The sequence below is a fragment of the Myiozetetes cayanensis genome, unplaced genomic scaffold (genome assembly GCF_022539395.1).
Source record: "Myiozetetes cayanensis isolate MyiCay16 unplaced genomic scaffold, myiCay2020 scf4, whole genome shotgun sequence".
Classification (NCBI taxonomy): domain Eukaryota; kingdom Metazoa; phylum Chordata; class Aves; order Passeriformes; family Tyrannidae; genus Myiozetetes; species Myiozetetes cayanensis.
In genome coordinates, this window is record NW_026087631.1 from 54,921,098 (window position 1) to 54,935,266 (window position 14,169).

The window sequence follows — 14,169 nt, forward strand, 5'->3', positions numbered from 1 at the left end:
GGCTTTCTCCAGAAGGACAAAATTAAAGTTAAGGGATGAAAATACTTTAAATTAACAAAACATCTGCCTTGTAGCCTGGCCAAAGGTTACTAACAATAACAAAACAGAATGTAGACAGGCCATTGTTATAAATAATTTTTTTTCTTTCCCTCCCCATCCCCCTACAAAAAATAGATAAGGTTTTGGCTTTTAAAAGACTACTTCATCATTAAATAAATGACTTGTCACAGACTTCAAAAGTGATGATGGAAAAATAAAAAGCAGACTGTCAAGTTAGCCTAGTGCTAACACTAGGTGCCAGAACACAGACTGTCCAAAGAATAGAAAAATTATATAATTGACTTGAGGGGAGCTAGTAAGAGTCTGACATTCAAAGGACTTAATTTAGAGCAACATATAAGAGGACCAATATGTACCTACCAGGTCATGTACTTTAGAAAGACAAAATCAGACACAGACACACTATGTGAATACATATTCGTTATAGCACCAACTAATTAAACAGCCTAGTATTCCTAGAAACACTTTTTATCTATTCAAAATAATTTCCCTATTCTCTGTCAAGCTGCCACTAAGCAAAAGCAAACTTAGTTAATATTATATATATCTATGATTGCGTACTTTATGCAATATTTTGGAAAAAAAAAAAAAGATGAAATTTCGTATCATCCATATCTGCATCAACTTCAGAACAGTCTGTACTTTGTATGAAAAAAAATCATGTTTATAGTACTGTAAGTGAAATTCTATGGACTGTAGAGAGCAGAACCACAAGGACAATTCGGAAATTTATATCTGGAAAATACCTGAAATCCTGGCCAATCCTATAGGACACAACCCAAAAGAAAGAATGAAAAGCCCTAAATGCAAACACCTTAAAGCACAGGTAATTTTCCACAGAGATTTTTATGAACAAAAGAGAAAATACGAGGATGTTTTCCTTTATGTAAAACTTGCCTGAAAATCTTATAAAAATAAAATTAGTTATGATATCACCTTACGATGATCAGGTTCTTTAAAATTATTAGAGAGATGCCTCTGTCCAAATTAAGCTGCAAACAGTCCATATGCCAAAGATAATAGTACAGATTTTTATTTAACAGTAAATGTGAGGTGGGAAGAGATATAAAGGAATAGGAAAGGAGTCGGGGAGGGAGAGAGTAACAGAGAGACAGATAAAGCAGAAAAAATATCACCACTCAGTGGATTCCAATGGTGTCCCATTGATCCTCTTCTTGGGGTCTTCCTTACAGTCAGGATCTTGTCAAAGTGATAGCTGCAGTCTGGATTAGTCAAGAGAAGCCCAGGGTGGTGAAGGAATGTATCAGTCTCAGTGAAGTGTGGTGAAGGAAGACAGTGAAGGAAGAAGTCTCTGGTGGTAAGGGAAGAAATCCGTTGGTGAGCAAAGTCCACTGTAGAGAGGGAAGATTGTGAGTGTAAGGGGGAAAAGCCTCTGTGTGGTGAGAGTGTGTGTGGTCCGTGGTACGCAAAGTCCAAGTGGTGAGGGATGAGCATGTGTTGAGTGGAGGCCCGTGGTGTTTTATTGGGCTTAGGCCAGGTGGGAATGCCCCTGATACCTCCCCTGTGACAGGGAGTTTTACAATGGCTGCTGTAATACTGGATCACTGGACATTTCAGGAGCCTTTGACACCTTTTAAGATGTTACAGATGCTTGTTACTCAGCGCAGGTGAGTCAATTCTGGCCCATCAGCAGAGATGAATACCTTCAGGCTATGTGTGAATTGTCCCATTGTTTCCCTAGAGTGGAGTTATCACAGTTGAGTCATTTGTGTAGGGACAAAGAAACCTATCCTCCTCTTCTCATGCCTTTGAGTGAAATTCTGACCCCTTTGAAGCAAATGGGAACTTAACACTGAATTTTATTCGGACATTCATGATGGACATTTTACCTAATTAAAGAAGATGCCCTCAGCTGCATTCCACTTATTTTATTAATATTTGCTGCTCTCTTTTTTTTTCTGAATGCATCAGCATCCTTCCAATAGCAGTGTTTTCAGACAATATTTTAGCAATAGTCTTTTTTTGAGAGGGCTGTGTAAAGTCATGTTTTCTCTAAGAAAATGTGTTGCTTCATGCAAGTTAAGACCTACTAATAAAGCTCACAGGCACAAAAGCACACTACTGTGAGGTAAGACAAAAGATGAACTTATCTAACAGCAACTACTTCATGGTAATTACTTTCATGCTCCTCTTATGGCTAGGTAAATATGTAAGAAACTGCTCTTCAACAGGAGTGGATTGTATTTCCCACTTCATCAGAATATGGCTAGGGGGTTCCAGTGCATAGAGACCTAATAATAATAATGGCCAGTCTTTGCGTGCGAAGATCCGGGGAAAGTCTTTCCACCTTCCAGCCTGCGCATTGGATTTTTTAGGTGAGACACAGTGTGCGCGGAACTGAGCCCACCCTTTAATCCTAAGGTTCATCTGCCGGGGCCAAGCGAGCTTGGACGGTGGCAGCGAGGTCCTCAGGATGTAGATGGGTTGCCTTTAAGGGCTAACGAGCCCCACCTGCCCGGGAGTGGCCCTGACCGGGAATCGAACCCGGGTCTCCACGGTGATAGCGCGGCGCCTTTACCACTAGACCACCAGGGGCCCCTAACTGCTGTCATATGAACTATCCATATAGACTGCTGTCATATGAACTATCCATCTGAGAGATGACCTTTCATCACCACTTCTGTCAAAGCTCCAGATCATAAAATCTTAAAGAAATGTTCAGTTCCAGGAATGGGCCAAATACTGCATCTTATTATGTCAAGATACATTTGAAACAAAAATAACCTATCAGCTGTAAAGAAAAATAAGATTTTGGAATTAATTATAGTTTGTACAAGGCTTGAGACGACAGTTTCTAGCCCTGATTCTAGGACTGATTTCATAGACCTTAGTGTTATACAGAGAAAGCATTTGATTCCTACAAAGAAACGATGAATGAAAACCACTATTTTTGTTCTTATATCTCATAAGGAGATCTGTTATGGCCAAGATACAAGTACTGTACACTTGCACCACAGCAGTAATCCCTTCGTTCAATAATAGTTACACAAAAAGAAGCATCGTCCCTGCCCTCCGTTTAACCTAGCCTTTTCCTTGCACACACTTGCCAGCAGACTTCATACCTAGCAGGGTATGTACTCCGTGCCTCAGTGCCTCCTGTTTGGAGGAAGAGTTAAATAACCAACCCATGGGTGAGAAATCAGGGCTACAACAAGGGCACATTTTAATTTCAGGGGTGTATTACCACTGCAGAGGTATGGCCTCATTTTTAGCTAACTTCCATTCCCAGACGAGATCCAAGCTACTGTCAACCAGACAGCACCCCAGGAGCTCCTAGAACTGATCGTCTAGGTACATATACAAATACCCACCCACGCGCATACGTGTAGTTTGCCAGGGCCGTGCCTGCAGGGGGTGACCGGCCCTCCACCGGCACGGAAGGGGCAGGGACAGGGGAGGGGACAGGGCAGGGGAGGGGCAGCGGCAGGAACAGGGCAGGAATGGGAACAGTGGCGGGGCAGGGGCAGGAGAAGCAGTAGGGGAAGGGATGGGCAGGGGCAGAGGCAGAGACAGGGAGAGGGCCAGAAGCAGAGCCAGGGACAGCGCTGAGGGGAGGGGCCAGGGAGGAGCAGCGGCCGGGGAGGAGCAGCGGTCGGCCCAGCCCCGCCCGGCCCGGCCCGGCCCGCCCCCGGGCCCGCCCGGCGCTCCGGCCCCGCCCGGCTCGGCGGAAGTGTCTGTGCCCAGTTCCGGGGAGGCGGTGGCGCCGCCGGGACGGCTCGGGCATGGCGCTGTGGCTGCCGCGCTCCCGGGACAGCGGCGCCGCGGAGGAGGAGGGCGAGGCGGGCTCCAGGCTCCCGCCTGCCGCCAGCGCCTGCCGGAGGTGCAGGTACAGCCGGGCCCCGCGCCGGGCCAGCCGGGCCGCGGGCGCCTCGGCCCTGGGGAGCGGCGGGGACGCGGGAGGGGGCAGGAGGGGCCCGCCTGGTGCTCGGCGGGGACGGGGCAGTCTGGCCTCTGCCGCCGGCCCGGGGCAGCGGTCCCGCCCTGGGCAAGCGGTGTGCGAGGAGCTGGGATGGAGTTATCCCAGCATCCCTGTAGCTGCAGGGAAGATACATAGGCGGTGTGTTTCTCTGCTGGCCAGGGCAGGTCGGCGATTTATAAACACGTTGTCGGGAATTCTGTATGTTCTCGCAAGAAGCTGTCGTTGCGTTACTTTTCCAAGCAGTGGGATTTTCTTCTTGTTATTGTAGAAGTAAAGATGCTGTAATTCCGAAACAAAGCTAGGAAAAGAACTTTGATGTACCTGCATTAAAGTTTCCTTCAGATAATCTTTTACAGCTTGTCCTTCGTGTGCCCCTGCCAGAGGTTATCAGTAGCGCCGATTTCATAACATGGCACTGGAACACTGAGGAACTAATGCATATGGATGCTTTTTTCTTCACTCTTGGTGGAAAAGGCATGGCATATGCTATAGAGCATAATTTCTTAAATTACTGAGTGTGAATTCCCAGCACACGCCTGGAAGTAATATAAGCAGAGTTGCTTAAGAGGATACTTTTCTCTCCCAGCTGTGAGCGATAACCTCCTCAACAGATTTGACCAAAAGGAGCCTATGTGTGTGCTGGGCCTCAGCCACTCTGTAACTTAAATTCCTCTTTCAGCAGTTCAAGGGAAGAAGATATTGGCCATCTGTTTAGTACTAATCCATACTGGAACGCAGGCAGCAGCAGTTACTTTACTGTTGTGATCTGACATCACCAGAATGATAATTTCTCGTTAGAAGTGTATGCTTAGAGTATTGTCACACTTGGCTGCTGCTAATGTTCAGCCTAAACATAGCCAGAGGGGTTCAGCTGTGTCAAAAGTATTTTTACAGTCTGGAGACTTTTACTGATAGCAGTATATGTTCCAGGATTATGCAAACACACTTAATAAAGTTAAGGTGGCTTGAATTGGAAATATTTTTGTACAAAACACAGCTGTGCAATGCCATGCTTCATCACTCTTGCTGATATAGTGCTGCATATCTAAGATGCTATCCAGGTGCATTATTATTAACTTCGGGATTTAGGCCAGTCTGCTTCTGTAGAAACTGTAAACTGACAATTTTCCCTCCATAAATAGCATGTCTGATTTTCCTCACAGACATACAACCAGGGGATTGAATTAGCCTGCCAAAAAGAAAGAGAGTTTGTCAAGCACTCTGTAGAATGCACGTGGAACCTAGCAGAAGCCCAGCAAAAATTTGGTAGCTTAGCACTGCATAATTCAGAATCCTGCGATCAAGAGTCTGCTCAAGCGAGGACGGAAGCTGCAGAGTTGAGATGGAGAGAGGAAGAATGGAGAAGAAAAGAAGAAGCACTAAACCAGAGGGAAAGACAGAATCTATGGAACACAGATCCTGTTAGTAAGGAAGTATTTAATAAGGTATGACCCATATTGGTGTGCATGGAAAAGAAATCTTAGGCTCTTTTGTTCATTCTGGTTGCTGCTAATCTCTGAGTGTATTCTGTGTCTAGTACAGCACAAAAATGGAGTGTGCCTGGGAATGTCATAAAACAGATCCTCCTAAAACCTATGCTAATATATATGGAGGACAGGGAAATGATTGGGGACACGGATTCACAAAGGGCAAGTCCTGCCTTAACCAACTGAGTGGCCTTATGATGGAGTGACTACAGCAGTGGACAAGGGAAGGGTTACAGATGTCATTTATCTGCCCCTTCTCTGCTCTTGTGAAACCCCCCAGAGTGCTACATCCAGCACTGGGTTCCCCAGTACAAGAAAGACATGGACCTATTAGGGCAGGTCCAGATAATCAGAGGGCTGAAGCACCTCTCCTGTGAGGACAGGCTGAGAGAGCTGGGGTTGTTAAGCCTGGAGAAGAGAAAGCTGCTGGAGAGCCCTTATTTACCTTACTGTTTTCTTTCAATACTTAAAGGGACCTTAGATGCAGAGACACTTTCATTGCACTCTGTTGTGATAGGACAAGGGGCAGTGGTTTTAAACTGAAAGACAGTAGATTTATATTGGCTATAAGGAAGACATTTTTTTATTATTAGTGTGGTGAGAAACTGGAAGAGTTTGCCCAGGGAAGTTGTGGATTCCCCATACCTGGAAGCAACAGAGTTCAGACTGGATGGGTCTTTGAGCAAGCCAATCCAGTGGAAGATAGATGTCCCTGTCTATGTCAGGGAGGAGTGAAACTGTGATCTTTAATTGTCCTAGCCAACCCAAAATGTGAAACTTAGTTTGCTTCTAATGCTGAATACTTATTTAGCACAAAGTATTTTTATAGTAGGATCTCAGCTTTGATTTCACAGTTTAATTTCAACGGCTAGCACATCTCCTAATTTCACTGATTTAGCTGCATCCAGGATGCAGTGTATGTGGTTCTTATCAGTGACAGGTAGTAAGTTTCCATCTGAGGACAGAAGTTTCTCAGAGACTATAATAAGACTTTAAAACTCTATTATGAGGTAATGCATTTTCTAAAAGAAAACCTTCTTAAATATGATGTGAATCTAAAATTAGAACATAGTCCTTTAAATAGTAGCATAGTAAAATATAATACTCCTTTATATCACTAAATAGTATGTTTGGAGTTTCTGTGATAGTACAATTTTTCTCTTCCTCAGAGTTTTATTAATCAAAAAAGAAGAGAAATAGAAGATGAAGCTGTGTCTGAACCACTTATGCAAAAACATGAACAAAAGATTAGACACTTTGGTGAGTCTGTTTTTGCAACATTTTGCAGTCCCTACGATATTTGTGTTGGTTTACTCCTTGTATAGAATGAATGCTAACAAATTAAGGACCTGGATAAGGGACTGTTCAGCCTTATTTATCAAGACAGATAATAATTTAAAACCACGACACACCCTCACCCTCTTTTTCATTACAATTATTATTAATCCCAGTTGAAACTAGGACAAGCCATGAAAAGTATAATTCTTGCAACTTTCTCTGCTCTTCAGGGGGAAAAGGCAGGGACATTCATGGAAATATAAGTCATGTATAAAAGTGCATGGGATTGTCCATAGCTCTCTCCTTTTAATAAATGTTTTCCTGGCATCTGTTAAGCTACAAGGGTAATGACTGATTAACGGATATGTTTGTAAACACCTATTGAAAGTATGTGTGCACAGAATTGTGCATTTAAAACTACACTCGGTTATCCACTAGGTGTCACTTTGGCTCTGTCATAATTGTTGAACGCAATTAAGAACAAAGCTGATCTTTCAGTAATCTGAAATTTTGATGGTTCTCTGAAGTGCTTTCCATTCTTAGTTACAGACTGGTTTCAGGCTATAGTGTAGCCATATTTGGAATTCCAGAACAATCAAGAACAGGATGGAGATGGCAAAATTCAATTATTTTAACAAACTTGTTCTTATTAAGCTGTTTGGCTTCTAAGGCTATTAAAGCTGTTTTTAAGAAAGGCTTCTAGCCCTATTATCCTTAGCAAGGCTTGCAAGTACCAAGCTGAGGCACAATGCTTTCGGAGTATGCAAATAGCAGTAATAGGTGCAGATTCTCGCAATTACCTTAACTGCTCAGTATAATGATAATGGAATCAGGAGACATCTGCCCTGCCATGCAGTTCAACAAAAAAAAAAAAAAAGAGGTTTCCTTGCAGTTTCCTAGCTGAGAGTTGGGTAAAATTACTCATTATCTATCAGATTAAACTGTTACAGAAGCAACCTTGTTAAAGAAGATGATAAATTTTTTTCATATCTCCTAAATTCAAAGCCATGTTGTTATTTTAATTTGAAATACATAAGTCCATGGTAAAAGCAACACTACATTAACACCTTCTCAAGTCTCTTATTCCATGCTAAGTGGTGCCAAGGCGCAGTCTGTACTTCACTAGCTATATCGCATGAATCCTGTTTCTGAATCCTGCTCTGGCTTCCAAGCAATAAAGAACTTACACAGAATGACGTGAAAACAGTCAAAAGAAATATTAGCTATTGTTTTCTATTTAGGCATTTGTTTCCTAGAATTAAGATGAGCTTATGTCATTTACCACTGAATGATCTTTAGCCCAGTTATAAAGATACAATGATAGATGGGTAAAGCTGTACATCTGGTACCTGCTGCCAGTAATGATTGTCATTGATACCTGAAAGACGATTTTAAGTGGTCCAAGTATTTAGTTCTGATTTTTAAACTCAGCTTGTTACATGAAAGTAGTTCCGTGATATTACAATTCCAAGTTCTAGTTAACTATCCAATACTGATGTGGCTTTGTTTTTTGAGATCAAGCTGTTCCTGTAATTAATTTCAATTTTTTCTAAAAACCTAGCAAGTCATGTTTTAGAAGCACTTTCATTTTTGATGAATTACAGGTTCTGTTCTTTGTATTCTTATTTGTGAACATTTAAAGAATTTGTGTTTGTCAGAATCAGTGAACGTAAATCTCTATCCATAAACTTTTTAAGCTATTTGAAGATGTAACAGATACCTATACCACTTTGTTAGTGTGTATGAGAATTGATTAAAAATAACTTATCAACAATGCTAGAGATGCGTGACTGTTATAATCAACTTTTAGTACTTGAAAGTCTAGTTATACCTTCTGGTAATGCTCTTTTTCAGCATTTATGTATAAATCCCCCAGATTTAGCTGCATGCTGTCATTCTAAGGTTAGTGACTTGCAAAGTTGTTACATGTACTGGGGTGTCAATGCAAGTAAGGCCCTTGCTGTATTAAATCTTTTATCCATTTCAAATATCTATGTTTCTCTTAATAGGCATGCTGAGCAGATGGGATGATAGTCAAAGGTTTTTGTCTGATCACCCATACCTTGTATGCGAAGAAACATCTAGATATCTTATGTTGTGGTGTTTTCATCTGGAAGCTGAACAGGTATGAAGATGTTTAAATTCTTTGAAAGCCTGTGGTTTCTCACTTGCACTGTAAAAAAGGTGACCAACTTGATCAACTGTGTAACTGTTCTTTCCTTCGCTACTTTATTGATAGTGCATTGTCACATATAAGTTTAGTTACAGCTAATTATAAGTCCCCTTGCTTCTGTAAGCATCAATTCTCATCTGTTTAGGAACTGGAACAAAAGTAAATTATGCTGAATTTTAGAAGTACAGTCACAGGAATCTTCTTTAAATCATAAATTCAATTTTTTTTTTCCAGAAAAGAGCTCTGATGGAGCAAGTAGCACACCAAGCAGTTGTAATGCAGTTTATTATAGAAATTGCCAAAAGCTGCAATGTGGATCCAAGAGGATGTTTTCGTCTCTTTTTCCAAAAAGCCAAAGTAAGTCAACTTGGGTAATGATTTGAGAAAGTCTTGATGCTGGAAAAGAGACCAGTGTTTTAGAGGTTTCTTCTTAACCATATGAGGCTATATAATTTGTTGACTGACTTAGGCTTATGGGAAAGTGTTTTGTTAGCAGTTATTTTCTATACAAAATAATTTATTGTAATTCTAATTCTGAAAATGAAAGCTGAGTGGATTTTGCTTGCCCCAGATGGAAAACAAGATGCAGCAGGGGGATAACAGGGGTATTGTGGACAAGTAATAACTAAATAACAATGGCAAACACAGACCAATTTAAGGACTGATTTTTGAGTAATTACACTGTGTTTTCAAAGTGTACTTACATATTGTCACAACTTTCCATTTTATCTGCAGTTTACAGTGGGGCCCGAAATAGTGTCCCTTTCTCACTGCTGTAATAGAGCAATCCAGAACTATGCAGCAGAAACGTGGGAAAACTGAAACTGTAGTTTGCTGTAGACTGTGTTCGGTTATTCAAGACTCTGATGGATCTAGTATTGCCTAAAGGGGTGTAGTTGAAATGTGACTCAGCTTGTGCTTTAGTTTTTATCAGAGGGCTTCAATAAGCACCTGTTATTCCAAGGGTACCTTCTGAGTTGGAATAAATGAAAGGCTAAAATTAGATTTAATTTTATATGCCCTTAGATAAAATCAGTTACTTCTACATATAAATGCTACAGCTTGTCTTAAAAAGAAATACCTGAAATGTGGTTTTGAATTGACTAACATTATTCTTGAGTTGTTCACAGTTGTTATTCCTGTAAAGGTAGTGTACCCGCATTGTTTTTTTCAGCACTTTGTATGCTTACAACTAAAAAGTAAATCTTAAAGAAGTGCAAATATTTCATTATTCTCTTTGAAGACAGGTGAAGGCTATTTTGAGGCCTTTAAAAATGAACTTGAGGCATTCAAGACGAGAGTGAGAATCTGGTCACAATCACATGGCTTTCAAACTATGTTACTACATGATCTCAATGTCAATCCTGGTTGTGTAGGAGAGCGGACATCTTTTTTACAGGTAGGTTTATTATTTCTAGACATTAATTTAACTAAAGATTAGGTCTTGTCTTGAGAAGCTGTACCTTTCTGAGATATAAACAAGGTTATTCCTGGAACTGCTAGTGCTTGGGATATAGCATGCAGTATTATTAATACACAAGGCATATATAGGCTTTCTTTTTACTTGCTGGAATTCAGAAAGCAACAGCATAAGGTCAAAAGCATATGTTTGTTCAGTGCCTTTACATTTTGTAGTCACAGTCTTTACCACAAGCAATGTAAAATAACTAGTCCTGTTCATGGGATCATTCTGGTAAGTCACAGAATCGTGGAGTGGCTTGGGTTGGAAGGGACCTGAAAGTTCATCTTGTTCCAACTCCCTTGCCATGGGCAGGGACACCTTCCACTGGACCACTTTGCTCAAGGTCCCATCTAACCTGGCCTTGAACACTTCCAGGGATCCAACAACTTTTCTGGGCAAGACAAGTCAAGCTTAAGGAAAATCTCCTTATGTGATAAAAGGAAACTGAGCATACTTAGGTGTTTTTTACAGTTCTACTTATGGCCACATTCTGGAATGAAAATGCAACTTAAAAGATTGTCCAAAATTAGGTATTAGGGAAGGTGTCACAATTGAAAGTACTTATTTGAAATAATTTGATTAAATTATCTCTCACATAAGATCAAACAGCTGAATTTTAAGTAAGTGTGCAGTTAGGTGCTAGAAATATTAAGCTAAAACACAAGCTATTTCCGCAAATTTTAAAAATTCTTGACACAGTGATGGTTGATGGTTTTATCAGAGTTTATTTTCTTACTATTGCAAATTTGTCTCATCATAAGATGGACAACACAAACTGTTTACTTAAACTACAATCTGTTTTTCACTCTCCTTCTCTCTCCATGTATATAATTGTGGAGAATTAAGCTGTCAGTTTTTCATCTGTTTCAGAACACAGGAGATCTACAAGGTTCCATAAACACAGATGTCTGCAGTCTCAACTCTGTGATACAAAGAGATGAAGAAGAATCAAAAATGATGGACACATTATAGTTCTTTCAAGACTGAGGCCAAGTACTTTTTTGTTTCCTTTTTTTTTTTTTTTCCCCAAAGAAACAAACATGGCTATTTTCTTGACACTTATTTTTCTGGGTACTGCACTTTATTTTTAGTGTCAGATTTTTTGTTGTTTTTTGTTTGGTTTTAGGGGGAAAGGGATTCTGAAGGGTGGGTAATTCAGAAAAACTTGTAATATTGTTTGAAAATGTGCTGCTAGGTTTTTGGTTGTCCTTGAAGAGCAGGGTTCTTATATTGCTGAATGTGAAACTGGATGTGTTTTCTGCTACTAACCTTGCCTTTCATGACTTTAGAAATTAAAGTTAAAAACAAATCTGCACAAATACAATGTTTACAAGAAGTAGCAGATTCTTGGTAGAATCTGTTATTGTCTTACTACAGATGTGGACATGATTTACTCTGAACATTGGAGATTGCAACTGTATTCATGCTACCTTGCTGACAGTATAAGCTCTCAAATTTGGTTACCACTAATAGCAATAAATCAGTATCTGGTATGAGTATTTCTGATCTGAATGGATTAGATTAAAACACTGGCTTTCTACCTCTACTAAGGGGATATAAATGTAATATTGTACCTTCATTAAACGTAACTTGGTTTTGTCCTAACATTTAAGCAACACCTGTGTACAAATGAGTGCTGACTTGTATGATTTCTGAGAGTCTGACTCTCTTCTTAAGGCTAATTTCAGATCCTTTTTTTAAACCAAGTGTCATTATGGGTAGAAGTATTGGATGGTGATAACTTGAGGTACAAGTGTTAGGCTAAGACTTCAGCTTAAACAAAATGCTTTGTCACAGGTCATTCAGGGTGAGGTGTCATGTGGTGTTTGAAAGGTCCTTCATTATGCTACCAAACCAAAGTGGGTTTCTAATATTGTCAGCTCAAACAATCAAAATGGAAAATCATTGAAAGCTTCCTGTTTGAGGAGCTGGAAATCCAAACACTATTTCTAGACAAGGTCTTCCTTCCACAGAACTTTTGCAATGCAAAACTCTACTGTGCTTTTCTAACTTGCTGCTGTTACACCAGGTCTGTCCATAAAATGTGTACTTCATTTGGAAGACTCCAATGAAGACAGCTCACACCTCAAATAATGGTATCAGTACACACACTCTATCCTTTACTGTATTTTTCAGATTGTACACAAGGTTTTGATTTCAATAGTTCAACGAATACAGTCTACATGCAGTTTTTAGTTCAGGCAAAACAACAACCCAGCAACTACATGCTGGGGGAGGAGTGGCTAGAAAGCTGGAAATGACCTGGGGTTCCTGGTTTACAGCAGCTGAACATGACCCAGCAGTGTGCCCAGGTGGCCAAGGAGGCCAATGACATCCTGGCCTGTATCAGAAACAGCAGGACCAGGGAAGTGACCGACCTCCTGTACTGGGCACTGGTGACAGGAATCCTGTGTTTAGTTTTGGGCCTCTCACTCCACGAAAGATGTTGAGGTGCTGGAGGGTGTTCGGTGAAGCAATAGTAGCTGGTGAAAGGTCTGGAGACAAGTCATACAAGGAGCAGCTGAGGAAGCTGGGCTTGTTTAGCCTGAAAAAAAGCAGGCTCAGGGAAGACCTTACTGCTCTTTACAACTGCCTGAAAGGAAGTTGTAGCCAGGTAGGGGTTGGCCTCTTCTCCCAGGCAATTAGCAATAGGATGAGAGGAAACAGCCTCAGGGTGTGCCAGGGAAGGTTCAGGTTGGACATCTGGAAGAATTTCTTCATTGGAACGGTGGTCAGGCATTAGAATGGACTGCCCAGAGAGGTGGTGCACTCACCATCCCTGAAAGTGTTCAGGACATGACTGGACATAGTACTCAGTGCTATGGTCTAGTTGACATGGTGGTGATTGGTCAGAGGTTGGAATCGATCTTGGAAATCTTTTCTAACCTTAAAGATTCTATGAAAAGCCATGCTGGGATCCTGTAATCTTCAGCTTTGGCTACAACCAAAATAGGGAAAAGTGTAAGTCTGCAGTCTATACCAGAGTATAGACTGCTAGTACAATAGTCTGTATTGTATTAATCGTACAAATGCAGCAGCAGATCCACAGAAGTATCTTTTCATGTGCTCTGTAGCATTCTTTTGCAGACAGACTGTGGATAAAGCAGCAAGCAGCAGCTCTATCCCACATGCAAACTGAAGAAAACCAGCTTCAGCAGAGATTTGTATTTTTCAAGTTTGACAGATACTCCAGAAGGGATAAGTAAACACTGCCTTGTCGTTAATAATTAGTTAATTATTAAGGGAAACTAAGGGAAAACTAGTAACTTCAGGTTGTTTTTTAACTGAATGTTATATGTAAGAATAGTAAGGGCAGTGTAGCACAGTGACTTGCAATTGCTACCATTAGGAGCAAAGCCATTGATCTAGCAACCTGTGGTACACTTAAGAGTTATTTTTAAAGTTTCTAAGGGGATAAATTGGATGGTGTGGGAATAAGTGGTAGATAATAAGGATATTCCCTCTCTCTTCTGGCTCACTGAAACTTATGTTGGCTAGCAAAAAACCCCAATCATCACTGCTTTTTACTGAAATCAAAATGCAAAAATCAGGGTAAGCAACGCAACACATCAGGATTTCTCACTGTAATATGGTACCTACTGTTTTCTAACCATGATTTTAAGGAAGCTCATCTCTAAACTCAGTCTGCAGCCTCCATATAGACATTTCTGAAGAGGACAAGTACAAGTGGGCTACCTTTTTGGCAAGCCTTATTTAAAATGTAAGGAAAACTGATTGTAGTGATAGCTGCTTGCTATATTGCTTATTT

The 14,169-nt window shown here is 40.7% G+C and overlaps 1 protein-coding gene across 1 annotated transcript; it reads left to right on the forward strand.

The window, feature by feature from the left end:
* The first annotated feature begins 3,803 nt into the window (after positions 1 to 3,803).
* Positions 3,804 to 12,016, forward strand: CDC37L1 (cell division cycle 37 like 1, HSP90 cochaperone). The gene is given in 8 exon segments (XM_050328529.1): positions 3,804 to 3,861; positions 3,864 to 3,907; positions 5,164 to 5,445; positions 6,657 to 6,747; positions 8,775 to 8,890; positions 9,173 to 9,295; positions 10,182 to 10,337; positions 11,271 to 12,016. Coding segments are annotated over 8 exon segments (972 nt in total). The 3' UTR covers positions 11,373 to 12,016.
* The last annotated feature ends 2,153 nt before the right edge of the window (positions 12,017 to 14,169 follow it).